Consider the following 28,000-nt stretch of genomic DNA (forward strand, 5'->3'; position numbering starts at 1 on the left):
ACCCCCACTTTACGCCCCGGCCCCTCCCGGGGCTCCTGTCCCTTTAATACCCCCCTAGGGCTGTACCATGCACCGCCACGGAGGGGGGATAGCCACAGGCAGGCGCGCTCACCGCCTATTGGCGGGCGAGGAGGGCGGAGCGTGTTCCCCCGCGCGTGTGCCCGGGTGGTGCGGTCCGCTGTACGTACCGGCCGCGCCGGGGCCGCGGGAGCCGCCAGCGCCAGACGGGCCGGGCCGGCGGTGGGTGCGGGGACCGGGCACCGGGGACGTGCGGCTGAGAAGGGGCGAGCCCGGGGGTCCTCTGCGGCTGAGGAGGGGCTGAGCTCCGCCGCCGGGGTACTCTGTGCTGGGGAGGGGCGGTGCGACATCCCCTGGTGGGGTTGGCATGGGGTGGGGGCTCTGGTTGTACTGGGGGGACTGGCTGCCTGTTACTGGGATCACTGGGGTCCCCTGTACGGCGGGTGAGTGGCCCCGCTGTCACTGGCGGGGAGCTCGATGTGAAGGGATCGCTTTTTGGGGGGAGTGGGATGACCAGAGCCCCCTGTTCTTTGCGAGGTTTGGTGTGAGCGGGCATCCTGTTACTGGGAGTTACTGAGATTTTTAGAGATCCTTCTTGCTGGAGAGGTCTGGGGGGACTGGGATGACCCCTGTGCTGTGACTGTCCCTCTGTTATTTGGGGAGAGCCAGGATGACCAAAGCTCCCTGTTCCCTGTAGAGTCTGATATGACTGTGAGTTGGGATGACCGGAGTATTTTTTGGGAATATGTGGTGTTGCTGGGTACCCTGTACTGGGGACACTGGTGTGACCAGTGTATGGGGGCTGGCATGAGTGCCCCCGTTATTGGGGTGCCCCTATCACACCTGTCACCTGGCAGGGTGGGCAGCCTGCCCTGCCTTGCTTCCACAGCACTGAAGGGTTACTCAGATTTACCCCATCCTAGGCTGCTGCTGATTAAAAGCCTTTAACGAGCTTAATTTGCTGGCACTTCCCTACAGAACGTTATTCCCAGCGTTTAATTCCCACCTTTGCTGCAGGCTGGGCTGTTTCGCTGTTGCTCCATCTATTTCACTTTATAAACTGCTGGGGTGTGGGAAGCCTGTTTGCTCCTCACATTTCCTGATGGAGTTTCTTGGGAGAGTGAAATTACTCACTTAGGAGTGTGCTTGTCAAAGGAAATGATGGGAAGCTCCTGGTTTTGGGAATATTGAGGCTGGAGGGGATGAAGGTACTGGAGGATGGTGATGGGAGTTAGTCATCAACGTGGAATTGGTTCTTGGGGAGTTGTCTGAGTTGCAGGAGCGAGCACTGCTGGTACAGCTTGGAGTGTGCTTTGTTGTGCCAGTGCTTAGACCTTGGGTTAGCTTTTGGGGTGTGAAAGGAAATGGGAATACCTGGTGGAATGTGTATAGAGAAGAGGGATCACTGAGGCTCTCTAATGTGAGTCAAGTTAAATGGGTTTGTGCTTTTTCAGCTCTTTTTAAAAAGTAGAAACGTGTATCTGGCTGAGAAGCTGAAAAAGTGCAAGGAAGGAGTCAGGTCTCTGTTTGTGAGTTGTGGAAGTGAATCAGTGATAGCGTTGGTGGGGACATCCCCTCCACAACAGAGCTCTACGCTTTGTGTGGGCTGTCGTGAGGAGCTGTGGGCTTTCATAATTTTTTTTTGCTTAGTGGGGTGCAGTGATGCACACATCACTTTTGCTAGATAGAAGGGAATGGGCTTTCTTCCAATATTTCTGTAATTCTCTGAGAAATTCCGAGGAGTTGTTACACACACACACAGAGCAGCTCGCTGATTAATCTGCTGCAAATGAGGAAATTGGTGTTTTGTCTGGGAGGGATGCTGAGCCAGACCCTTCCTGGAGAGCCCAGCATTGTCTCAGTACAGGTTTTTCTTGAGCTGGTTGACAGCACTGAAGCAGGGTGTGCATGGCATGGAGTGTGTCTTAGTTTTGCACGTGGATGTGATGGTGCATGAGAACTGTATTTGTAAAACACGGAGCAGGGAGGATGCAGAGCTGTGGGAAGAAACACCAATTGAGTGTTTTCTTTTCATCTTCGGGTGTGAAAGCCTTGGAGGGTGAGGTGAAGAGTGGGCAGGAAGGAGGGTGAAGTAACCTTGTAATTAGTCGTGCTCTAATTGTGACAGAGAAGAACCTCTTGCTTGTCATCACTTTGCAGTTGCCTCCTGTTCAGTCACTAATTTCTGGGTTTGTGCCTCTTGGACAGCCAAGTGCCTTCTGCAACTTTTATTTTGTTTCTTACAGAGCAGCTGGAGGAGCTCAGCAGGGCCATACAACCAAAACTCTGAACTGTCCCAAGGGAGACTTTCCCTGCTGCTCACCACCCTCCGTGCTGGAGCTCACAGGCCCCACCAGATCTTGTTTGCAGACCCATAAGTGCAAGGTAACCCCTTTCTTTTGAGTGTCACAGGTTGTGGAGCATCTCTGGGTGCAGTTGGATTTGGAGAGGGGTCTGGCAGTGGGTGCTGGGAGCACTTTGCAGCAAAATCAAAGTGTGGAACTGCCTGACTGAAATCCTGTTTGGTCCTTGCTCTCTGTTTTGCCTCTTGTGATCCAGCAAAGTTTGTGTTTTTTACCCAGTCCTTCAGAACTGACCAAGCTCAGGTCTGTGTCCCTGCCATCTCCTCCTCTGGTATAAAAGAAAATCACCTGCAGTTACCTCTGTGGCCGCTGGACTTTGCTCCTTTGTTCTGTTTCCTGACGTAGACTCTCCTGCCTCTAAAAACACAATTCGTAGAACTTGCATAATTTGCTTTCCCAATGTGATCATTTGATCCCAGTGATGAGATTACTTTGTACATGCTATTGTGGAGAGTGAGTCACCAGCCCTGCAGTGACAGGTGCACCTCTGCCAAGATTGCTTTTTTATAGGCTTTGATATTTCATAGGTCAGAACCAATAATTACAGGCTACTCATAATCCCTTGCTGTTTATCCCTGACTAGACATTTGAAGTTAATTGTATGCTGCTATCACCTGTTAAATCCATAAAGACCAGAAGGCATCTCTGATAGCTTCTGGAGGGCCACAAGTCCAAAGGGTGGCTGAGTTTTACCCACAGTGGCAGTTTATTGTAGTATTTTTGCTTAGTAAACAAAGTCCTCCAGTCACTCTTTTGCAAGGAATGGAGTGTTGATTTATCTCCCTTCCTTCTTGCCATGTGGAGAAGGAGATGGCAAAGTTTGGAGTAGGAGATAGGGTTGGATTTTCCTCCTTGGTAAAATCTGGCTCTGGCAGTACATGGGAAGTCTGCTGGGAAGGTTTAGCAACCAGCCTGGGAAGTTGGTAGGTCTGGCTTTGTGGTACTGGCAAGTACCCTGGGTCTTGCTTGTGGCTGTTTGTGAAACACATCAATTGACTGTCTTTCACGGGTCATTGCTGCATCTCCTCCCTGACTCCAAGCTTTGGAGGAGCAAGTTGATAAAATGCCTGCAAGGATTGTGCAAGTCCTGGTTGTGTAACAGGACTCAATGCATAACTGCTGGAGGTAAGAGGAGCAGCTCCTGTTACAAAGGAACAAAAATCCCCTGTGTCAAATATCCTCCCTTTGTGTTGATTCTGCTGGGCCTTTGGAGAGCTGTGGTTTTTGCAGCTTGGGACCAGCCTTTCAGCCTGTGACCCCTGAGCTGTCTGAGGTCTTGTGACCTGTGTCATGTTTTGGGTATGGAATTGATGTTCTGGTCTGTATTTCCCAAATGATTTCAAAAGGGTGAAGTCCAGGTCAGATTGCTGATCCATGGCAGAGAGGGAGGTTTTGTGGGGTGATTGCACAGCCCCCTCATAGGGCACCAGAGCAGGACAGCTCTACTGCTGAGTTTCCAAAAGTTGCAAGGATGGTGCAGTAACACCTCCATCCCCTCCAGCAACAAAGGAGATGGGCTTGTAATGTCTGAAAAGCTTTTGCATTCTCAGAGGAAACTGGGCTTATAAATATAAAATGTCCTGACTGTTTACAAACACTGCTTGGTTCTCTTGAAATAAATAAATAAACCCCCAGAACACACTGTTCCAATCAAAAGTCTTGACAATTCCAAAAACTTTGCAAGATCTGGTTAACCCTGTCCCTCTGGTGCTCTTTCAGCTGTTAGTTTCAAAGGAAACCTCTCAAAAGAGGAGAGTTGTGTTGTCCAGACTTTTCCAGGTGGAAGAGGTCAAAGTCTCTGGCTACTGACCCCATCCACAGGGCACTTTTCCCAGTGGTTTGCTGGAGGCAAAGCCACAGCCTGTCACACCAACCCTCCACAAAGCCAGGCACAGGGTGAGCAAACAGCCTGTGGGGAGGAGAGGAGCTTCCAGCAGCACAGGGTACAGCACTCACAGAAGAGGCTGCTGAAAAAATGTCATTTTCCCTGTTGATCTTGGAAAAGCATCTTCAGCAGGGGCTGAACCATGCAAAGCCCATGCTTGGATGGGTTACTCCTGAGGTTTTGCAGCCCTCTGAGCAGTTGAGAGGTGCCCATGGAGTTGGCAATGGGCTGGTTTAAAACAGACTTGTCCCTGCTCCTGAATATTGGTGCTGGCAAGACCCCTGTTCCTCTTCCAAGCAATTCCTGAAGTGTGGTGCTCTGGGTTTGTCCCTCACTGAGAGGGGAGGCTGGAGAGCAGTGTTGGTTCCTGGGTTCAGTTACCTGCCATTCTCAGGTTTTGTTCATCCTGTAACCCTGAACTCCTGTTTTTCTCTGCTGGCTCACATTAATCTGTGAAGGAAGGTGTCCAAGTGCCTAAGCTGGGGAGATCCCCTGTGTTTAAAGGTTCAGAGTCAGGTTTTTGTCTGGTGAAAGGAAGTGTGCAGGTTCAGTAATTCTAGCTTGCTTTGAGGCAGCTTGGCAAGTTTGAATTTATTTTTGTGTTGGATAATGCCTTAAATCCTCTGGTTCGGTGCACTGGGCTCACTGCACAGCCCCACCTCAGCATACCCTTAGCACAGATTTCTTTTCTGCCTCAGTAAAACAGTTCTTGTTCTCTTCCTTGCTTTTGCAGCTGCTCTGCTGTCCTTGAGTAAGACCCAGGGGCCAGAAAACATGCAAGTGTGACACAGTGGAAGCTTAAATATGCAGTATTTCAAGATCCAGACTGACGGATGCACACTCTGTGTCTGTCCTGTTCCTAAAATAGAAGTTTTGCTGATGTCTGAGCTGGTGTGTCAGGGTCTGGGTAGAAGAGGCCTTTCACAGTGAGAGTAACTTTCTTTTCACAAAAAGACCCTGACAGCTTTTGTGTTCCTTTGCCTGCTTGAGGTGCTGCTACAGCCAACTCCTCAGTTTGGGCTGAGATTTCTGAGCTGGTGGAAGTGTGCAGAAGCACATCCCTGGTTTTGTGTGAGGTTTTGCCACTTTTTACTATTCTTTATTGAGCTGGTTAGTGGGAAGCTGTGGGAAATAAGTGGGAAGAAAGTGATTGGGAGGCTCTAGGTGTAGCAAACTTCCACACCAGGATGTGTGGTCCAAGGGAGGCTAAAGGGACAAGGAAAGCTGTGAAGTGTCTCACTGTGCCCTCCTTCCCCACGAGCCCAGGGACTCACCTGTGTGAAGATTGCCACCCAGAGCAGGGAGTCTGTGCAGACCAGGCCAAGCAGGGCCACTTGTCTGGCCAGATCAACATCCTCTTGTTGATAGGAAATGCAATCTGTGTGGCAGAGCTGTGGAGAAAAGGCTAATCCAAGGCAATTGTTAAATAACCTGGATCTGAGCGCCTGCTTCCGTGAACTGCTTTTGTTTTGGGAGGGCTGACTTTCCATGCCAGGTCTCCTTTTACTAAGAAGTAAAAAGAGCTCGTTTGAGGCTGGCACAGGCTGATGTAAACAGAATTTCTTAGTCTAATTGGTTGCATTTTGATGAGGAGTAAGATATCTGTTTTTGCCCTGAGGGTCTCCTGGCCCAGCATCACACTCTGACGTGCAGGAAGTCTTGGCTGCAGTGGGGTTCAGAGGAGGGCAGGGACAGGAGCCTGGGCAGGAATGTCACCTCCACCACTGCCCTGCTGCCTCTGCTGCTGCTGCCTCTCCTCCTCCCTCCTGGGCTTGTGTCTGTGGGGCTCCTCTTCCTCACAGCCTCCAGTAACCTGCCTGATGTCATTAGTGGGTGAAAGAGGAAAGCCCTTGGCTGGTCACAAGACTGCATTCCTGTTTGTGGGCAAGTCTCTTCCTTCTGCTGCACTGCTGCCTATGAGGAGTGATGGGGTCTCTGTGCAGCTTCCTTTTGGTGCTGCTGTCTCTCTGAGCTCTCCACAAACTTTGCAGACCTGTCAGAGGGCTGTCCAATGGTTTTCTTTTTTCCTCCCAGATGTTTCAGTTGTTTAATTTCTATTTACAGTCTTCCTGTTTTGCCATTGTATCCAAAGCTCAGGCTGCAGGTCAGTGCTGCACAAAGAATTGGAGTTTTCACTTGGTTTTGTTGCTTATCATTTATGTGTCTGTTCTGAGGTTGTCATGATACTGGTGGAAAAAAACTGTCTCTTATTTAAAACTGGGCTTTTTAAAGGCTTCTTCTCAAGGGTGATTGTGCCCCTAATCTGTGTTGTGCCATGGTCAGCACGAGAGAAAGGGCAATCCCTGGGGCAAACAGGGTGGGAAGGGAAGTGTGGTCACCTGCCTCTGCCTTGGGAATTCAGGATGGTCTTTTGGGGTCAGAAAGAGGAGTCTGGTGACAATGGTGACATCCCCAACCACAAAGAGCTCCCAACACTGGAAACGGTGACAACTGCACTTCTCTCTGCTCCCTAAGGCCATGCCTGTGCTGAGTCAGGGACATGAGGGTCACTGTCATGTGGCTGCAGGGAGCACGAGTGCTGTCCCTACCAGCAGTGTCCCCCTTGTCCCCTGCCCTGTGTGGCTGTGCAGGGCTTGCACTGGGAGTCTGAACTGGGAGAGAGTTGGCCTGAAGGAGCTTTCTGAGTGTGTGTTGCTGCTCTGTGTGCTGTTAGACTTGCATGGATTCCTGTTTATGAGCCTCTGGAGAGCAGTCCTTTGGTAAGTGTTGCTGGATGGGTTGGGTGGGCTGCTGGAGAGGCAGTGGCTGCTCCAGAGCTTGGCTTGGCACTGTGATGGTGTGGTGAGAAACAAGGGGATCTCCTTCTGCAGGGGTGGTTTGGCTCCAAACCACTACCTGCTGTCCCTGCTGGTGTTCAGCTCAGACAGCCTGGACCTTGCTGTTTGCTGGGAAGGCTTCTCTGCCTGCACCCTGCTGAGCTCCCTTTGAATGGAGCCTGGCACTGGTGCCAGTGTCGGGCAGAGAGTGTCTGGTGGCACTGCACGTTTGTCACGCAATTCCTCTTTGGCTCTGTCACCACCGAGTCCTTCTGCACGTATTGCAGAGCAGAGGTCCCACCTGCAGCTCCTGTGCTTATCTGCAGGTGTCCAAAGAGTGCTGATGCTTGGAAAACTCTGGGTGTTTTGATCACTCTGGGGGTGCAGCCCCTGTGCCAGGCAGTGTATGTGTGGGGATCCCTCTCTGGTGTGTTGGGCTGGAATCAGGAGCTCCTTGGTGCTGGGCATTGGTTATCAGAGCTGGGAGCAGTGAGCAGCCCTGGGCTGTGCTTGCTCAGCAGTTTTCCTTCTCCTTCCCCTCTGGGGAGGCTGACTCTGCACATCAGGGTGTGCTGATGGTGGCACAGGGCAGAGTCAAGCACAGAAATTTGGTCACTCATTTTTGGGGCAAGAGTCCCAGGCTGCAGTCCTGGTCTGAGACTGGGAAGTCCAACTGAGGTAAACTCATCACAGATATTACATTAAAAAAAGGCTACTTCAGTCTCAAGAGAGGCAACTTCCTGCCCAGATTACCAGTTTAGCTACAGAGCCAAGGCTTTGGGTCACTAGGAGATACCACAGTGTGACTTGCAGAAGGGGAGGCCTCCCAGCCACATTTTGTGATTGTGGTGCTGTGTCCCAGGGTGCTTTTGGAGGCATCTGATGCACCAACTCCTGATGCAAGGAAGGCGAACAAATCTCTTCAGGTTGCTGACCACTTGGCCTTCATCACTCCTGTCTTGTTTGTCATAATACTATTTCTATGTATATTTAAATATTTTTAGCCCTGTGATGTTATAGCACTTTTAGTCTGTATGGAAATCATGGGGAATTTGAGGATGCCTGGCACTGAGAGTGCTTCCAATCCTTTTTTTTTTTCCCCAATGTGTGCATGAGAATGAGGAACACATTTCACTTAATATGAGGATGAAGTACATCTGTTTGCTAGCACGGAGATGCAGAGAAGGTCCCTGATGGTTTGAATTGGGAGCTGCTATGTATCAAGCAAATTCACACATTCAGGGGCTGAAAAGCTGTGCTAAAACACAGCATTGCTTGATTGCAATCTCTCAAAATGTTGTGACTTTTCTGTGTGATGTAAATGCTCACATCTTGCTGAGACTGATGGCTTTGCTGTGTGCACAAACAGGGATCCAGGAGCCACCATTAAAAAAAGCTCCAGGGATATGGACATCTTGGACATGTCTATGGACATTCCTTACCTTAATTGAAGATATAATAAACACTGTGGATAAAATGACCACCCTCAAAACTTGTCATCCTTGTCAAGGAAAGTTTTACTTCTGCATCATAAATTTAATTTTCCTTTTAAAAACTTAGTTTGATTCTACCAAGGCCCTTCCAGAGAGTGCAGGATTCCCAGGATAGCTAAATTTCAAGTAAGAGTCAGGTTTCTTTTCACTGGTGGTTAGTAAAGGACATGTATTTGAAAATGAGTTGTTGTGAGTTTCTGGTTACAGCCAGCTAGGTGAGATTGAGATAAATTGAGCAATAATCTTCCTGTGCTGGGCAAAGGGAGTTCAATAGTTCCTGAGTTATGACAACCCTTCAAAAAAGATAAATGAGACCTAATTTCACATCCTTTGCCTTTCTCTTGCTATATCTAAGCAAACCTTTTCCTGTGGTGAAGGGAAAGCAAAAAGAAAAATCTGTAGCTGGGATATAAATCTTGAATTACCAAACGTCCAGGAGCAGAGAGAGCCCAGCATCCAAATTAAAGCAGCTTTTGAGCCTTGTTCCATCACAAGGCCATGACCACGTTTCCTCCCAGGGTTAGAGGACAATGTGAGAGCTTTGTGCTGTGGAGATTGTGAATGAAGAGAGGAGAGCAAACCAGGCTCTGGTGCCATGAGCCTCCTGGAATGTTCCCTTCCCTGGCTGTGGGCAGTGAGTGGGTGGCCTGGCTGCAGCTGCAAGGTGGTCAAGGCAAGGAGATAGCACAGCTTCCAGCCCCACATCCACCTGGGAGCTGCCTCCCTGAGGATTCTCTTGCCAGGGCAGCACTGCTTGGGAGAGCAGACCACCTCTGGAGGCTTGAGAAAGCCAAACCCCTCTGCTCTGGGAGCTGGAGCTCTGCTGCTTTGAGCACAGTGATGAATTTAGGCTGGAGACAAAGCCATCACCTGGCTGAGGAGAGCACAGGCTCATTCTTGCCCTCATTCTTTGCCCACACAGGGCAGCTCATGAATATCCATGTCTGAGCTGTCTGGAGCTGGGAATTGCACCACAGGTGTGCAGGTGGTGACAAGGGGGGCTCCCTGTGCAAGGAGCCTTTCCCAGGGCTCAGCTGCTGCTGGCTTTGGTGCTCAGAAGGGAAAGAGCTGCAGCTCCTGCCCCAAACCAGCCCAGTGTGCTCTCCATCAGCCTTGTTTTTATTCATGGCTTCTTCTGAGCTTCCCCTGCCTTCTGATTTTCAGGGAAAGTAAGTGAAAGACAGGCTGTTCTGTGGATAATTTTACTGATGTGACCATCACTGCTCTGATGAGGGGAATTGTTCACCCTTGTGTGATTTAGGCAGTGAAACTGCTGCTGAAAAAAACAACCCACCTTGCAGAGTTGGAGATATTTTCTCCTGGCTGTATCTGGGCACTGATTCCTCCATCTCTCTGCAGAGCTGGGCTGTGCTGTGCACAGGCAGCAGTTGAGGCTCCCTAGGAATCATGGACCACTGGCCCTCAGGGCTTCTTTGCCCTGAGATGTAATGAGCAGTTCAAGTGATGAGTGAGATGGCAAGAACCAAAACGCCAAAACTCTGGGAAATGAAGGGTTGCCTGGTAGACTTTGGCTGAGATTGGCTGAAATTCCTGCAGGTGAGGTGGCAGAGGAGGAGAAGAGCTTGTAATTAATTTCTGAGTTTTCATCAGGTGTAAAAGCAATAAACCAGCAACATTTTCCCCCACCAGCATATTCCCCATATTCCCCTGGTGCTGGTTGCCAGCCCAGCTCCTAGGTGGTTTACTGGAACCAGATAAGGAGGAGAGGGATCCTCCTGGGAGCTGTGCCTTTTTGGCAGCTAAGCCCCAGCTGTGGAGGCTTTGCCTAACTGTTTAGTCTACAGCTGTACAGAAGTAACATCCAGCTCTTGCTGGGCTCCAAGATCCAGCAATGGAAAGCCTGTTTGCAAGGAGGGAGGACAGGGTGACCTGCCTGATGGAGAGGAATGTGCAATTTGCCTGTCTGCAGTCACATCACTCTTATTTTTCTTCCAACACCCTGCTTTGCTGTCTTCTGTGGGAAGTTTGCAGTGGTGTTTTAGTGCTCTTTGTAATGCAGTTACTTGCCAAGTTCTCCGTTGAGCACTAACTAATTGGGTTGCCAAAGTACCTACCCAGGGTCACTGCCAGGTGGCTGTGGACTTCTCCCTGTGCTCCACTGGGTGCTTTTTATAGCTGGTGCCCTGTGGCACAGGGCTGTGTGTTGCCTGGAGCTGGACTTCCAGGGAGTAACAACAAGGGATTGATATTTGCTGAAGGTTGTGCTTGGTCTCCCTCATTAGTGCTCCCTAAGCATCACCTTCCCTTTTCTTCCCAGCTCCTGAATGTATTAGCATAACCTTCAACTTCAGTCACTTTTATTTCTCAGCCATGGCATTTATCCTTTCCCTCCTTTGATAGCACCACGGCTCTGAATCACTTTTCTGGGTGCAAGTTCAAATGTTTGTGGTCTCCTGGTTTGGCAGGATGCCTAAGTACAAGAAGAGAGTCACTTTGCCCTTCCAAATCAAGTTTTGAGTTAATTATTTGTTTACTTGCACAGAGTGTGTCCTTCATGTAGGGAAGATAATCTTGCCATCTGGATTAGGGTCAGAGGAATTCAAGCTTTGGCACAGCAGTGGGAGGGAGGGATGGATGGGTGGCTCCCCAGGGGAAGGACAGGGCAATAGGGCTGGGTGTTTATCCTTGTGTTATCACAGACTTTGGGCATGGCTGTGGGCAAGTCCCAAATTGCTTAAGCTCTGCCTTGGTAAGTGTAAAGGAGAAGTCCAAGGAGATGTAAGTTAAACTGGGGAGATCCTGGAGGGAACGGGGAAGGCAAAGGCCCAGGAGGAGGTGGATGGTAAATCCAATCTGCAGTGGAGTAAATCAGAAGTATTTATCATGTGTGTTGTAACAGCCTGTTGTGGGGATGCTCACAGGAGTTGGTGCCACAGTCCTGCTCACAGCAGTGGGGCCAGGGCATCCTGTCACCTCGTGGGAAGGAAGGAAAAAACCCCAGATCTGTGGGGTGACTGGAAGAGTGGGGTCATCCCTCAGTAACACCCAGGGGCTCTGTGAGGGCTTTAGTGAGGGCTGGCCATGGGTCCCTGTTGAGTACTGCTGGGGTGTCAGTAGGAGCCTGGTTTGGCTCCTTGGCTGGGGTGTGGGGCTGCTGGCAGAGGGAAAGCTCTTTGTACATCATACTTCAGATGGATCAGCATGGATACAACAGAAGGGAATGGCTTGGTGGGAACCTTGGGGCACAGAAGAACGTTGCAGAGTTGTGATGCAACCCCTCTATCCAAAGAGTTATTGGGCAGCCTTGTGCTCCTCAGGCTAAGTGTAAAACAAAAAGCACTTTCTGGATGTCCTTTAATGCTGTCCCACTTGGCTGCTGGTGCTCATTGTTTTTCTTTGCTCACAGTGCCTCTGACTGCCATGGGGGAAGCCAGCATGGACCCAACTATCTCTGCTGACAGCACTGCACAGCAGGACTCTCTCTTCAGCATGACAGATGTGTTCCTCATCTCCCTCATCACTGGACTTTTTACCTACTGGTTCTTCTTCCGCAAGAAAAAGGAGGAAGTGCCTGACCTCCCCAAAATGCAGACAGTGTAAGTAACAACTCTCAGGCTGTGGGGCACCAGTGGAGCCTTTCTCTCTTGCTTGTGGTGGGTTCTGGGAGGCTCAGCTGGATTGTGGGAGGTCGGTGAGGGGGCGTTTGTCTGCCCTCAGCTGCTGTGTGTTCTGCTCTCAGTGCAGAAATGCCAGTGGAGGAGCCAGGCTGCAGTTCTGCCTTACCCCACCGTGTGGCCCAAACTGGGAACTGGCTTTTCCTGAGTGAGGCAGAAAAGCCTCTGGCTGTACTTCAGAACTCTAAAGGATTTAATTCTCAGTGCTTTCTGATAAGAGTCACATTTAGGTAAAGCTGGAGAAAGGTGGACTTGCTCCTAAATGTGTATCCTATTGGAGATTTTATCTGCTCTTGTCTATGAAGGAAAGGAATAGTCTTGGAGAGCTGGGGGATAGTTCCTGGGATGAGCTGCTTGGCAGCTCCTGTAAAACTTGATTGGCTTTAAATGCCAGATTACCACAGCAGTGGGAGACTGGATTTGGAGAGGCAGAGCTTTGTTCCACCCTGTCCTTCTGCAAAGGGCTTGGGGTCAGGAACAAGCCATGCAGGAGGAGATCTGGGTGCATTTCGTTCCTTGTCTCCGTCACATTCCGAACTTAACATCAGTTTTCTGCTGGACTTTTGAGCTCATTCTTTGTTTCTGGCGTTGCAGGAGGTTGGAAAGTACATTTTCTGGCTGGGAGGATTTTACAGGGCAGCAGTGTCCCTGGCTGTGGTGCCTTGTACAGATGGGTGCACACATGGCTGGCAGCAGCCCAGCTGCCTGTGCCTGCCCAGCCTTACCTTGGGAATGTGTTCTGTTGCATTGCTGGGATGCTTCCCCTCTGGAGATTGTAAGAGTGGCTGTGCTGCAGTGAGTGCTGAGCTGGCTGGGGAAAGGGCACTATCCATCTGAAACTGGATCCTGGCATGGCACAGCCTGGGCTCCCGTGCTCCCTGTCCTTGTGACTGATTCCACCTCCAACCCAGCATGTGCAGCTCTTCCAGAGGCTGTGGTGACCTTGCAGAGAAGCTTTCACTTCTGGTTGTGTGTTACCTTGTTCTGCTGCAGGGCCTCAGCACATGGGCTTCCATCCCAGCCTGCCTGCAGGTCCTGGCTCTGAGCTGCCTCACAGGCACTGTTTCCTCTGTGGGGTCTGTGCTGCCTTCTCTGTCCCTGTGGGATCTGTGGAACAGCAGCACCTCCTGTTGCTGATAACCAGAGGGGTGACATTGTTCTGCAAGTTGTATGACACAACTGCACCTTGGAAAAGTGTCAGCCAGGCAGATGCAGAGTGGGAGGCTATGAAGGGGTTTTTCTGGGTACCCTGCTGCAGCCCTGCTGTGGTTATTGTAGCTGGTCCAAGGGCAGTGTGACCCTAAAAGCCAAGGCTGTGGCTGGTGGCACACCCATCCTTCAGGCCAGAGATAGTGACTTCCTGCAGCTTTTGCAGTGGGATTTTATGGGACATCTGGAACTGGGAGGAAAATGAGTGGGAAAACAAACTTGGTTAGACTTGGGTTTCCTTCCCTCCTGTAATCCTTGAATCTGGGGTGGAGTTTCCTTTCTGGTGAACGAGCAAATCAGGATCACACTGTCAGCCTCTGCCTGTGGCTGGCTGGATATGGCAGGTGGGCCCCTGGGCAGGCAGGGAAGCTGTCCCAGACCCATGAAGGCAGAGAGGCCTCTGTGGGGCTGTCTGTGGCTGGAGTGGAGGGCCTTGACCTTTAGAGGGGTTGCATTTCTGCAGCTCTGCCAGAGTGTCCTGGACTGCTTTATCTGATGGCATTGGGTGATGGTTTCTGTTGTGTCACTTTGGCCCCTCAACTTCAGCCTTGGAATACTGGAGGATGAAGGTGCTGAGTTAACAACTCAGACACATCACAGTGGCTGCTGCTTTAGGGATTTGTTTGCAGTGCTGAAGAGTGCAAGCAGCATCTCTGACCTAAACACAGCATCCAGCACCTCAGTGCCCTCCTGGGGTTTTTGGGAGCAGCACACCTTCCTAAAACCATGTCAGCTCAGCAGGGTCTGCCAAGGCAATGCCACTGCTGTTACTGCCCCTGATTGTGGAAGAGCAGATGTGTGGTTGAGATGCCCTGCTCTGGATGCCCTGGGCTGGGTTCTCTCTGCATGGCCTGGGAATCATCATGATCTTGCCCCAGCAATGCATCTCCAAGCTCAGCCACAGCTCAGAGAGGGTTCAGGCTGCTGATCTTCACCCTTAAGCCAAGTGGAGCAGTTTTCCTGCCCAGGGTGCCCACAGAAGGGACAGAACCCAGCACATGCAGTGGTTTCCCATGCATGAGGTGTCCTGTACCTGTGACGTGTAACACGTGTGTGGGCCAGGCTGGGATCCCACTGACTGAGCATTGCTTGTGTTTTCAGACTTAATTAAAACCACCAGAGCAGCCCTCCCTGCAGTCTGCTCTGCAGATGTCATTAGGGAGAGCAGCTCTGGATCGCCACGCAGCCACGGCCACCACACTTCCTTGCAGGGCCATTGCTGGGGAATGCAGGAATTTGGTTTTGTTCTTTGGCTGCTCCTGCTCTGCAAGTTTCTCAGTCATGGATTTCTTTCCCTTCTCCTGTCCCCACTCTGCAGACAGTCATGCTAGGGAGATGCAGATGGGACAGCCTTTGGTATGCTGAGTGTCACCCTCTCCCCCCTCTTTAACATTGTTTGGGACAGAATCCGGCTTATCTCTATTCTGCAGCTATGCAGAAATCCATTCCCTTGTATTTGTAGGGCTTCCTGTGGCAGGAATTGCTCCAAGTCCTTAGCCTGATTACCTCTCTGCCTGTGTGTGAGAGAGACCATCTCTAATTTAATTTAATAGGATCCTGAGGAAAACAAACTCCTTTGAGCTGCCTCCGTAATGGCACTGCCATAGTTACCCAAAGCGTTGCTCACGCAGTGTCTGGAATCATTTCATTCAGCTACAGCATCAAGCTTTTTTATTAAAAAAAAAAAAAAAAAGGAAAAAAGAATATATATAAAAGCAGCTGTGATATAAACAGTTTCCAAGGGAACAAGGCTGGGGGAGGGTTTTGTGTCCCGTGCCCTGCTCCGTGCGGATGGGAGAGGGACGTGTGCTGCGGAGGATCCTGGGAGGTTTCATTCTCCACTCCTAATTCCTTTCTGCCACTGCTGCCAGATGTTGCAGTTTCTCAGGACTGCGCAGATCCACTCAGTAACTTCCAAAGCCCCACCACGAGGATCAGAGTGGACGGCACCACTCCTGCTATGACCCGTGCCGGGACCTTTTGTGCCGGCTCTCTTCTCCTCAACAAAAGGCTGACGCTTGGTTTGAACGCCCAGGAGGAGCAGAATGGAAAGGCCTGTGTGTGTGTGGCTCCAGAGCTAAGTTAGAGCCGTCCCCCCACAGCTCCCCTTGCACACACACAGCTGCCCTGGACTCTTTGTCTGCCTCCTCCCTGCCCTGCCATGGGCTGTGTGTACTCAGCCCCGCGGGAAGAGCCGGCCGTGGCCAGGTGAGTTACTCTCCCCATGGGCTGGTGGGATCCTTCCAGCTCCAAAGCTGGGTGGAGTGGGTGCCTCCTCCCTCTGCAGCAGGAGGAGAAGGAGGGGGAGATCTCTGCTTGGCAGCAGGCTGCTCCAGAGGAGACCCTGCTGTCACTGCTTGGTGTCTGTGCAGCATCCAGGCTGTGTCCTCACCTCTGGCTGTGTCTGTGCTTTCAGCAGGAAAGCCACGGGAACGGGAACTTTCTGGAGGTGTTCAGCTGAGACAGACTTTGGTATTCTTGCTGAGCTGTTGGGAGCTTCCTCCCCTGTCCTTTCTTGCTTCTGAAACCAAAGTGACAGAGAGCCCTGGGCGTTGCTTGTGCTGTGGGCTCTCACCAAGGGTGGGAGAACAGTGCAAGCTGCAGAACTCACTCTGGTAATGGAGTTAATCCCCTTTCCTCCACCCAGTGCTTCTTCCAGTGTAGCTGCTACCCTGAGCTAAGCTGTAAGAGCAGTCCTTTTTGAGGACAAACTTTCTCTTCCAAGTTTCCCTGGCAGAGCAGGGAAAATGAGTGTAGTTTCTGCCTTTGGTGCCTGTGTGTTTTTGCTGCTCAGATTTTCAGGCCACCCTGATGAAGCAATTTCAAGGAGTTGTGTAGCCTTTCTTCCAAAGCCAGGCTCATTATTTCTTCTGTATCTGAGCCACAGCCTGTTCTCCAGCACTCACTTCAGTGCAGGGTTGCCTCCTTTGAAAATGGACGAGCTCCATGTGCTGCTCCCTTTTCTCTTCCAAAGGGAGCTTGTTGAAAGGATCTAAAAACTTTTATTTCTCTCCTCCTTTAAAAGCATTTTGTTTAGTAGTTAACCCAACTGTTGTTTTAATTGGATCTCATTTGCAGAGGGCAGGAATTAAAGAAGTTCACCAAGGAGCCAAAAACTAAGTGAGAGCTGTGTCTTGAGAACTCTCCTGAGCCCCTGTTCTGGCTGCAGCATGGGCAGGGCTGGGGCTGTTCCTGAGGATATTTGTGATATCCCAGCTCCCAACAGAGGACAAATGACAACATGGGGAGACTGTTAACTGCTGAGGGAGCCAAGCAGGGGTGTGAAGCAGCTCTCTTGGGAGCACAGGAGCTTTTTGGGGTCGGCTTTGCTTGTCCTTTGTGTTGTGTGCTTTGTCTTTTGTATGAGCCTGTCGGTGCTCAGAGCTGTCAGGCCCGGTTTTGGAGCTCCTGGATCCCTTTGGGTAGCAAGGGGTGCTCGAAGGGATGTTTTATCGCTGCTGTGTGTGTGTGTGCTCTCCACAAATGCCTCAGCACATCCGCAGGATCTCTCCCTCTGGGCTACAGAGCTGAGGAAACTGTTAGCAAGCTCTTCACATTCTCACATGGGCTGGAGCCAAAACCATTTGTTTTTTGCCTGGAGGCTTCTCTCTTCCCACAAGAGACCTGGTCTTGCATTCTTCCATTGCAGAATGGGAATGGGTCCCACGTTCATCTTCTCTGCTACCACAGTTTTGGTGGGGAGGACAGCAAGGGAGCTCCTGCCTGCTCTGAAAAGCTCCCAGCACCTAGTCTGACTGTAGCTATGGTCACTTCTGCCTGTGAGGGTTCCCAGGACTGGGCTGTTCTCACTCCATGACACTGAAAAATCCAAAGTTGTGCTAGGATAGCAAAGCTCTTCTGTCTCCCTCCCTAGCAGGGCAGCCACAGCAGTGTGAGTCCCCACATCCATGTTTCTGGTTCTCTGGGATTTGTCCCCCTGCCAAGGCAGGGAAAGCCACGTCCATTCAATAATGCAAATGCTCTGTGCAGGAGATCCATCTTGGGAATGGGAACCTGGCATGGAACGAGCTCCACAGGGCTCTCCAGCCGTGGGGCTCATGTCTGGCATGCTGTTTTGGGGCTGAAACAGCTGATTTTTAGCCTTGTTTTATTTCAGATTTGGGGGATGTGCCCTGGGGAGCATGGCTCAGGGCTGATCCTGCCTGCCCACGGTGGTGTGGGAAGCAGGGAATTCTCCATTCCCTTCTTTCAAACCATGGCTTGGCCCCTGAGACTTATCTGGAGACCTGCTCCTGTGAGAGCCTTTAACCTGCTCAGCTGTGAAACCTCTCAGAGCAGTTGATAAAGGTTTCCTGGTGGGCAGGGCTGAGTGCCTGGGCTTTTCCTGTGGGAGGATTCACTGATGAGGGTCAGGCAGGAGCTCAGCTTTTCCCCTCTGCTCCAAGTCCTTGCTCCATGGTTGTGTGCAACCCTGTGATTGAGCAATGGCATCCCTGTGACAGGATGATTAACTGTGGTCAGTGGAGATTCACACCCCTTGGGGCAGCTTTCCTGGGGCCTGGAGGCCACTTTTCCCCCACTTGCTTATTCCTGACCTCAAAAATGAATGTGCTCATCTGAAAAGAGCTTCCTCCTGTCTTTCAGAGCAGCTCCAGTGAGAGACAGCAGCTTCATTGAGAAGATGAAGAAGACGGTAAGCTGCTTGTTCTGCCTCCGAGGGGTGCTGGGAAGGTGGGGGAGCTCATGTTCATCCCAGTTTCCTCTGGAAACTGTCAGCAGGAGGAGCTGGTTTGGATACAGACACATGCCTGCTGCAGAGAGCATCCAGAGGAAGGCTGTGGGAGCAGCCAGGAATAGCTTTTTTAGTCTGTGCCTGAGAGTTGTTCTTAGAGAAGAAACTAAAGTGAAAATTTGGCGGTGGAAAAAAATAATGTAATATGAGATCAAAGTCAGGAGGGAAATGGCAGAGACTTTGAAGTCATTGGCTGGCAGTTGTTTATCTGTGTAGTGGGTTCCCAAACTGGCTGGCTGTGGAGTGGGAATTGTTGTACACAGAACTGTCAGACTCTGCTGGTCTGGACACAAGAGGAAGCAGAGGAAGAAGCAAGGGCTGGATGCATTTTCCATTTTACATCAAAGCAGCTGGCTTGCAGCAGAGCAGGAGCTCTGGTGCTTAGGCACTTGCCCAGAGCCTTTGGCAAGTTCTGCATTCTCATCCAGGGTGTTCCCTGTTTCCAGGAGTCATGCTACAGCCTCGAAGCTGAGAATAAATCTGGAAGGTTTACTCTTTGCTTTGGGTTTTAGTCTGACCTGAGTCTCCCCTCTGAGAGCAGCAAGAGTCATGTTCTCATTAACAGCTCAGCCTTGAGTTTTGTGCCAAACCCTTGGAGTCCTGCACAAACACAGACTCCTGCTTGCCTTTAGGTTGCAGTCCAGGATTCCTGATCTCAGGCATTTCTTTTGTCTGTGCTTCAGCCATGCATTTGCCAAATGACTAATCACCATTTAAAAGGGATTTTTCTTTTTCTCCAGGGCAGAAATATCGTGGTTTTCTATGGCTCCCAGACGGGCACAGCAGAGGAGTTTGCCAATCGCCTCTCCAAAGACGCCCATCGCTACGGCCTCCGGGGCATGGCAGCAGATCCAGAGGAGTATGACCTGGTAATTTAGCCCTGAGCAGCCTTGGGGGATAGTAACAACCTTTCAGTGCCCCCTAAAAAAATCCAATAACCCTGGCCAGGGGACAGTTGTGTCATTTAGGGGAGAAAAGATCAGCCTGAGAGATGCAGATACGGGCTCGGTCCTTGCCATTCTGCATTCTCCTGCTCCTTTAAAGCCTTGTGTGGAAAATCCCATTGCTTTTCTGGTGAGGTAGAAATACTGACTTGAAACCCAGTGAGAGTAGTTGCCTTTATTTTCCCTGCCATTTTGGATGGGTTTGACCTTTCCCAACCTCTTCTGTAAACAAGCTGTGGGAATAGGAATTGCCCAACAGCAGAAGTGTGGGATTATTGAAGATTTCTTCTTTTCTCTGCTTGCAGTCGGACCTGAGTCGCCTCTCTGAGATTGACAAGTCCTTGGCTGTGTTCTGCATGGCCACCTATGGAGAGGGGGATCCCACAGATAATGCCCAGGATTTCTACGACTGGCTGCAGGAGGCTGACGCTGACCTGTCGGGTCTGCGCTTTGCAGTAAGTGCCCCCATGGCAGTTTTTGTGTCGCATTTGGGCAGGAAGGCCAGGAGCCCTCCAGAGTGGCTTGGGGAAAGGCCCAACACGATGTCTGTGCCTTGTGCTTCTTGTCAGGAATGAGGTCTCTGCTGTCTTCCTGCCCAGGCTTTGTGGACACTTGCAAATGTACATCTGGAGGCTTTAAATGTAAATGTCAGAGTTCTCTCTCCACTCCCTAAATCATGAGGGTTTCCTGGTATAAACAGCCCCAAACAGCCCTGCAGGCACTGAATACAAGTCTGTCAATGAGCTACAGGCTGCTGCTGCTCTTCAGAGGCTAATTGAGCAGCCTGGGGCCAGATCTTCTCCCACCAATTAAATCACTTGGAGGAGTGTGTAGCTCTCTTCCTGTGCTGAGCTGAATAACTGGCTGAGAAACAACCACCCCACCTAAACCCTGGCCAAATTCCTTAGCATAATATTGCAAATGAGAATAAAATCCACTGGTGGAGATGTGAGGCTGCTCTGTGTGAAGCAGTGAGCAAACATTTACTGTGTGGTTTGTGGGAGGCAAAGGCCAGCAGTGGTTCTCCAGACACCTTACTGGTGCAACAAGGAGATGTGCAGGAGCTCTTTGAAGTGCATCCAGGCTCAGGGGAGGTGCTGGTGCCTCCTGACCACACAGGAGTAAATCTCCAGCAGCAGATCCTGCTGATCTCCAGCAGCAGATTGTTCCTGGGGAGCGGGGAGCTGGGGAAGGTCTCACTGCGTTTCTTCTGCATCCTTTGTGGGGTGATACCTGGCCAGAGGATGTCAAATGGATTGGGAAAGTTCACCTCCTGCTTCTCTATGCTTATGAGTGTTCCCTTCCAGGTCTTTGGGCTGGGGAACAAGACTTATGAGCACTTCAATGCCATGGGGAAGTATGTGGACAAGAGACTGGAGGAACTTGGAGCCCAGCGCATCTTTGAGCTGGGGCTGGGAGATGATGATGGCAAGTGAGTGCCTTGGGCTGAGGGCTGGTCAGAGCTGGCTGAAAGCATCTTGGAAAGGACCTTGGTAGGGAATTGGCTCCACTACCAGGGCAGAAATAAACTCCACAGGGCTGCTTGTTGGGGTTGACATGTTTTTGGGTGTGTGTGTTCTGCTGTCTCTCCCACAATCAGCTCCCTGTGCACAAGGAGTGTCCTGAGGGATCCTGTGTCTGGGAAATCCCACATTTAAAAGCCCATGAGTACAACTGAAGGCTTTGCAGCCTCTTCTGCCTTTGCCCTGCTGCAGCCTGTGTGGATAAATTTACCCATCCCTGTGGAGGAGGCAGCTTAATCTCCTTGGGAGCTGTTTTATGGTGGGAGGCAGCAATTTTACAACTTGGACAATGATATTTTCTTTTTTTTTTTTTTTTTTTTTTTTTTACCTTCCTGTGTTCACCTAAGTACCTTGGGATGTTACATCAGCCTGTGGCTCTACCTCCGAGTCTGCAGGGCCTTGTGGGAGGGATGTGCCATGTGTGGAAGCTCTGAGCCTGGAAAAATAAACAGTGCCAGGTGGAATCATGACCTTTTAGGAAAGTCACCTCATGCCACAGGTGGACAGTGTGGAGCTGAGTTTTTTAAAGACTGAGCCTAAATAACAAAGCCTTCTTTGGCAGACCTGGGGAAGGGAGGGGTGTCTGGTGTAACAGCAGTTCCCACTCTGTGCTCTGCAGGTGCTTTCCTGGTGATCTGTGGGTGTGTGGAGGTACCAAAGGTGCCTGGGTCTAAGCAAATGCCTTTTCCCACAGTGGTGGGAGGAGACCCATAGGGATCTCAGGTGACTCCTCTGGGAGCAGGGCTGGGTTATTTATTGACTCTCTTCTGTCCTGGCTAGCCTGGAAGAAGACTTCATCACCTGGAGAGAGCAGTTCTGGCCAGCAGTGTGTGAGCACTTTGGGGTGGAGGCTACAGGAGAAGAGTCCAGGTGAGTTGGGGAGCAGCTCCTCTTGGGTGTCAGAGACTGGCTGTGCCATGAGTCCTGGGTTCCCCTTGAGGGTTCTCCTTGCTTTGGGCTTCCTGCAGGGTCTGCCTGGTCCCTCATGTCTTAAGAGGGGCAGAGGGGTGGAATTTGCATTTGTCCTTGAGCTGCAGCAAATCCAGCAAAGGAGAGGATGGTTCCAGCTGTACCTTGTGGATCCCAGTTTGACTTTTTCCTCTTTTGTCTCCCCTTTCCCCCTCCAGCATCCGGCAGTACGAGCTGGTGGTGCACACGGATGTGAACATGAACAAAGTCTACACGGGGGAGATGGGCAGGCTCAAGAGCTACGAGAACCAGAAGCCGTGAGTGTCACCCCCCTGGGCAGGGGACATGGGGCAGGTCTTGGCTGGAGGCTCCTTGATGTTTCTAACAGCACCTGCAGTGCCATTCCTGCAGCACAGCAGGTCTGTGCCCAAGAGCAATCAGCTCAGATCTCCACTGGGACTCTGAGATTCCCCAGTTAATGAATCATTCATGGTGAGGAGCTGGCTGTGGTCACATTGCTGTTTGGCTGGTACATCCACAGCATCTGTCCTGAGCCTTTCCTTGCCTGTTCTGGCCAATGCATGATGGCTCCTGGCAGTGTTGTGAGGAGATGAGCTTTAAACATTAGTTACAGCCTGAAACATTTCTCTGAGATGTGACAGTCCCTCCAATCCAGTTCTCTGTTATGTGTCCTTAATGGGACAGAAGCTGTTGACTGCTGGGCTGTGCTGAAAAGGAGAAGGATCTGTTTTCTGTGCCAGTGTGGGGAGCAACAGGATCATAATTTGGTTTGTGCTGTGGTGCAGTGTGCTTTGGAGCAGGAACCAAATCTTGGCAGTCTGCTCTGGAGTCAGAGGGAACATGCCTGGGTACAAGGAGCTCCATGAGCCTGCAGGAGGGAATCCCAGAGCACCCTTGTCTTTCCTTGCAGCCCATTTGATGCCAAGAATCCCTTCCTGGCTCAGGTTACTGAGAACCGCAAGCTGAACGAGGGCGGAGAGCGGCACTTGATGCACCTGGAGCTGGATATCTCCAATTCCAAAATCAGGTACTTCCCTGGGGCAGGCTGCTCCTCTGTTTTGTCAGGAGCATCCAGCACTTCAGAAGGGGACCTTGCTCCAACACTGCCCCTTTGGGCTTCTGTACCAGGTACCCCTGTCAGGACTTGCTCCCAGCTCTTGCACTGCTTTGGGTCTATCCCATCCCACATCCCTGTCCTACCTGAGCTGTCCCAGTTGCAGGAATTCTCTAGAAGTCACCCAATAAATGAGAGGGCAGCTGAGCTGTGAGAGAAGGGAGAGCTGGGAATTGCTTTTGCCTGGTTTAGGTGTACAAGCATAGGAGGAATTAATCCCTGTTCTTAAAACCCTCTCACTGGCTTAAATTCCTTAAATTGTTAGGAAGTAATGAATCTAGGTGGGTTAGCATAACAACTGCAGAGATTTTGAGGAGCTTTCCTCTGTTCTGTTGGGAAATTGATCTGTCCTTGTGGAACTCTGGCAAAACTGCTGTTATCTGGGAGATCCCTTGTAAACACCCTGGGAAACCATTGTCCCACAATGTCACTGCCAGTGTCACTCTGTGGATGGTGCAGGTCCTGTGCATCAGACCTCAGCGTTGTCCTGCTGCCTCTTGCACCAGCCCCCTTCTAGCTGTGCTGCTGGGGGTGGGGAGGAGTTGGTGCAGGGGCTCCATGTGCTCTCCTCCTGCTCTGTGCCAGGTATGAGTCTGGGGACCACGTGGCTGTGTACCCAGCCAACGACTCCTCCCTGGTGAACCAGATTGGTGAGATCCTGGGCACAGACCTGGACACTGTCATGTCCCTAAACAACTTGGATGGTGAGTATGGATGGCCCTTGAGGGTCAGCAGTTTTCCTTCAGCTGTGGCCTCTGTCCTTCACCCTCAGATCCCATGGAGCACCTCCAGATGTCGCACAGCCCCCCTCTCAGTGTTGTGCTGCTTTAGCAGGGGCTCAGAGCCTGCTTGCTGAGATCAGCTCAAGTGGGTCAGTTGTGAAATGTGCTTAGTGAGCCCATTCAACAACAAATTATGTAACAGCACGCTCCTAATTAGGGAGTATCAGCCCACCAGAGCATCCTTCAGCAGCCCCAGAGCTCCTCAGAGCCCTGTGTGAGATGTTCTTAGTCCTGGGAGGAGGCACAGGCTTGGGGACTGAACTGCCAGCAGGGAACACTTGTGCTGATCCAGAGAGCTCTTCTGGGTAGCATTCCCAGCAGAGGCAGCCTCTGGCAGGAGGGAGATGGCAGCTGCTGCTCATCACACTCCTGGAGCAGCACAGCCAGACCTGAGGCAGCAGATGTGCTGGCCCAGAAACCTGAGAGCTGCTGGTTTCTAGAGAGGGAGTGGATTTAATGCATTGCTGGAGCCTGTGGCCCCCTGTGCAGTGTCCTGTGCTGTCCAGCCTCACGCTGTCATTCCTGTCCCTTACTGACCTCTCAAGGCTGAACAGAACAGCTCCAGCCTTGACTGCTGGTACAGCTGTATGTGCCTGACAGAGCCTAAGGACACTTGAGGCCAGATCTGATGGAGGTGTAAGTGCCTGGGGCCAGATTAGCCATGGAGGGCACTCCCCTGCTTAGCCTGGGGGTTTGTTGGGCTGTGCACGCACATCTCGGGCTGGGAGCCCCTTGGGGAACACAGGGTGTATTTTTTGCTGCTAAACTGTCAGGCAGCATCTGTGAAACACAAAATGAGCTACTGGGAGATGGAGCTGCCTGGGAGGGAGGTGATTCAGTGTGGAGCTGGGGCTCTGACCCACAGGCTGCTCTCTCCTCCCTGAAGCTCCCTCTGCTCTGTCTCCAGCCCTCACTGCGTGTAGCAGCTGGCACAAAACCTCTCAGCATAACAGCACGAGCTTTTCATTTTTCTTTCTCTCCCCACTTCTCCAGAGGAATCCAACAAGAAGCATCCCTTCCCCTGCCCCACATCCTACCGGACAGCCCTGACCTACTACCTGGACATCACCAACCCTCCCCGCACCAACGTGCTGTACGAGCTGGCGCAGTACGCCACGGACGCGGGCGAGCAGGAGCGCCTCCGCAAAATGGCCTCGTCTGCTCCCGAGGGCAAGGTGGGAGCACTGCCCTTCCTGGGGCTGGGGGATCCCCAAAAGGCACCTAGAGAGCCCAGGGGGTGTTTGCCAGCCGTGTGGAGAGGTTGTGATGGCTGTGCCCTCCTTGCCTGCAGGCGCTGTACCTCAGCTGGGTGGTGGAGGCCCGCAGGAACATCCTGGCCATCCTGCAGGACATGCCCTCCCTGCACCCCCCCATCGATCACCTGTGCGAGCTCCTGCCCCGCCTGCAGGCCCGATACTACTCCATTGCCTCCTCCTCCAAGGTGGGTGTGGTTCCAGCAGGGAATGTGGCTGTGGAGGGATCCTGGTGACATTTGCTATGAGAGAGGCAAATGTCCTCTCATGCAGGTGAGGACATTCAGTGATAGCCATGCATGGAGTTATCCCAGCTGCCCACAGGGTTTGTAGAGTCCCACACTGCAGCCAGCTGTGCCCTGGTACCACCACGCTCTCTGGAGCCTTGCTCCTCTTTGCCAGTTTGCCTGGCAAGGTGGCATTTTAAGGGCTGGCCACAAGTCACTCTTGGCACCTCCAGGGAAGCTCAGTGGTCCTGTGATGAGCTGGGGACAAGGCAGAAGCCCCATGAGGAGCACCCAGGGAGGAATAGCTGTCCCAGTGATAACATGAAGTTAAACCTCTCCCCATTCCCGAGCACAAGGAAGCACTGTGGGCTTGCTGGGACTCCTTCTCTGCCTGATCCCAGCATCTCTTCCCTGCAGGTTCATCCCAACTCCATCCACATCTGTGCTGTCACAGTGGAGTACGAGACCAAGACGGGCCGCCTGAACAAAGGGGTGGCCACCAACTGGCTGAAGAGCAAGGTGCCTGATCAGAACGGGAGCAGCTCCCTGGTGCCCATGTACGTGCGCAAGTCGCAGTTCCGGCTGCCCTTCAAGCCCAGCACGCCCGTGATCATGATCGGGCCGGGCACTGGCATCGCCCCCTTCATCGGCTTCATCCAGGAGCGGGCCTGGCTGAAGCAGCAAGGTGAGTGCCCAGCAGCTCCCCAGGGCTCTGTGGGGCCACTTGGTGCCTCCAGGGTGCAGCTTTGCTGCTCCTGTTGCTGGTGGGCCCAGCCAAAAGCAGGGTGAGCAGAGAGGAGTGGTTTTGTCCACAGGAGGATGCTTTTGTCCTTCTCTTGGCCACAGAGGGTGTTTGGGGGTGGGCAGGCCTTGGGCATTTCTCTGACCTCTGCCACTACCAGACCTCCAAGTAACCACAGTCAGGTCACTCAGACTGGATTCTAAAGCTTGTGGCCACTTCTGGGAATCAGTCCCAAGCTTCCCCTTGTAACCAGAAAGCCTTGTGCAACACTGCTGAGAGCACACGATTGGGGGCTGCTGGGGGTGTCAGGGCAAGGGGAGGCTGGGAGGGGACAGGGCTGGGGTTGGCAGGGCCCAGCTGATGGGGTTGTGTGACCCTGCAGGCAAAGAGGTGGGTGAGACAGTGCTTTACTACGGCTGCCGCCACGAGCGCGAGGATTATCTGTACCGGGAGGAGCTGGCCCGCTTCCAGAAGGAGGGAGTCCTCACCCAGCTCAACGTGGCCTTCTCCAGGGACCAGGCTGAGAAGGTACCACACTGTCCCCTCTGCCACTTGTTCCTGCTGCCCACCATCACCCCCATGGCACTTCCCTGTCTCCCAGAGCCATGAGCACAGCGTTGCTTTCCCTGAAGTGTGGGGTGGGGGCTCTGCTCCTCTCTCCTCACTCCCACCTTGTTTCCTGCCAGGTTTATGTCCAGCACTTACTGAAGAAGAACAAGGAGAATGTCTGGAAGTTGGTTAACGAGGGGATGGCTCACATCTATGTGTGTGGGTAGGTCTGGGGCCAGCACGGGGATTGGGGACAGTGTTGGTGTTCTCAGGAAAAGGAGTGTGACTCAGTTTCTCCAGCTGTGCATTACAACCCTGGGAGGGCTGTGCTGTGCTGGGGGCTGGGGTGGGCACACCTGTGTGTGCAGGGTGGGAGGTGACAGGGCTCTGTGGCTGTGCTGGGGGCTGGCACTCCCTGGGTGTGCAGGGTGGGAGGTGACAGGGCTCTGTGGCTGTGCTGGGGGCTGGGGTGGGCATGCCCTGGGTGTGCAGGGTGGGAGGTGACAGGGCTCTGAGGCTGTGCTGTGCTGGAGGCTGGCACACTCTGTGTGTGCAGGGTGGGTGGGCACTCCCTGGGTGTGCAGGGTGGGAGGTGACAGGGCTCTGAGGCTGTGCTGGGAGGTGACAGGGCTCTGTGGCTGTGCTGTGCTGTCTCACTCGTGCTCCCCGTTTGCAGTGACGCCCGGAACATGGCCCGGGATGTGCAGAACACCTTCTACGAGATCGTGTCCGAGTTTGGGAACATGAGCCAGCCCCAGGCCGTGGACTATGTAAAGAAACTGATGACAAAGGGCCGCTACTCCCTGGATGTGTGGAGCTAAGGGCTGGGCTGAGGTGGCCAGGGAGAGAACAGGTCCCCAGGCGTGGGCCAGGGGAGCTGCAAGTGCCTGCTCGCCCACTGCTGCTGTGGGTGACAGTGTCCTCCCCTGACATGGCTACCCCAGTGTCACTCCCAACCCTTCCTGGCCTCAGCAGCCCCTGGGGCAGGCTCTGGACCCAGAGGTGGAAAGGGTTGGGAGGGGCAGGGGGGTAGCTCAGGCTGCTGTCCAGGAGCTGCAGTGCCCCCAGCAGCTCAGGGTGCTCCCCAGGGCACCAGCCAGCGTTTGCCTTGAGGGACAGCAGGGACACGGCCACTGTGGGGGCAGGAGGGACCAGAGTCCTGCCCTGAGCATGAGCTGTTGCCTTATCCCGGGGCTGGAGCCCTCCCTGGCCTGCAGGGACAGCAGAGGGGTGGAGGGGCTGTGCTGGGGCTGGGACTGAGGCTTTGCCACCCCAGCTCTGGGCACAGAGCTGTCCCATGGTGCCACCAGCATCTCCTGCTCCATTCCTGCTGCCCACCCTGGCTCCAGCACCAGCAGGAAGCTCTCTCCTCTGGAATACAGCCAGTTTGGGAGGTGGGATCTCAACCCCCAGGGGCCCTGCAGCTCCCCTGAGCCCAGCCCCTCCCTCGCGCCATCAACGGTCATTTTTTAAATACTGTTTTTATTTTGAACATCTTTGTGATTTAAGCATGGGAGAAAAAAAAAAAAACAAAACCCCCAGACTTTCAGGCTGTCCAATGATTGTAAATTATTTAAATACATTTGCCCTTGGAATAAAAATACTGTGTCTGGAGTTTGCTTCCTGCATTCCCTCTGCTCAGCCAGAGGGAAGGAGGCAGGAGGAGCAATGGATGATAACTGGGAGGAAATTTGGGGATTGGTGGCAGCTCTGGGTTTAGGCTGAGCTGGGGGCAGCCCCTACCCTGAGTGCTGGGCTGTGGGAGGGGAGGGAGGATGGCAGTGGGGGGCTCTGGACTGGGGT

At 52.4% G+C, this 28,000-nt stretch overlaps 1 protein-coding gene across 3 annotated transcripts; it reads left to right on the plus strand.

Moving 5' to 3' along the window:
* Nucleotides 1-200: 200 nt before the first annotated feature.
* On the plus strand, nt 201-27,480 carry LOC117005891 (NADPH--cytochrome P450 reductase). Of its 3 annotated transcripts, none has more exons than XM_033077966.1 (17): nt 201-240; nt 2,270-2,403; nt 11,904-12,093; nt 17,986-18,034; nt 18,874-19,002; nt 19,383-19,532; nt 20,385-20,509; nt 21,381-21,470; nt 21,728-21,826; nt 22,441-22,557; nt 23,230-23,348; nt 24,420-24,601; nt 24,718-24,867; nt 25,324-25,591; nt 26,031-26,176; nt 26,335-26,420; nt 26,874-27,480. In XM_033077966.1, the coding sequence occupies exons 3-17, from the start codon at nt 11,918-11,920 to the stop codon at nt 27,016-27,018; spliced, it is 2,031 nt and encodes a 676-aa protein (XP_032933857.1). In that variant the 5' UTR covers nt 201-240; nt 2,270-2,403; nt 11,904-11,917; the 3' UTR covers nt 27,019-27,480. The 3 variants fall into 3 exon arrangements, with proteins under 3 accessions (XP_032933857.1, XP_032933856.1, XP_032933858.1); XM_033077965.1 differs by having other exon boundaries at nt 202-240; nt 2,265-2,403; XM_033077967.1 differs by lacking the exon at nt 201-240 and adding an exon at nt 275-336 and having other exon boundaries at nt 2,265-2,403.
* The last annotated feature ends 520 nt before the right edge of the window (nt 27,481-28,000 follow it).

The sequence above is a fragment of the Catharus ustulatus genome, chromosome 22, assembly GCF_009819885.2.
Source record: "Catharus ustulatus isolate bCatUst1 chromosome 22, bCatUst1.pri.v2, whole genome shotgun sequence".
Classification (NCBI taxonomy): Eukaryota; Metazoa; Chordata; class Aves; order Passeriformes; family Turdidae; genus Catharus; species Catharus ustulatus.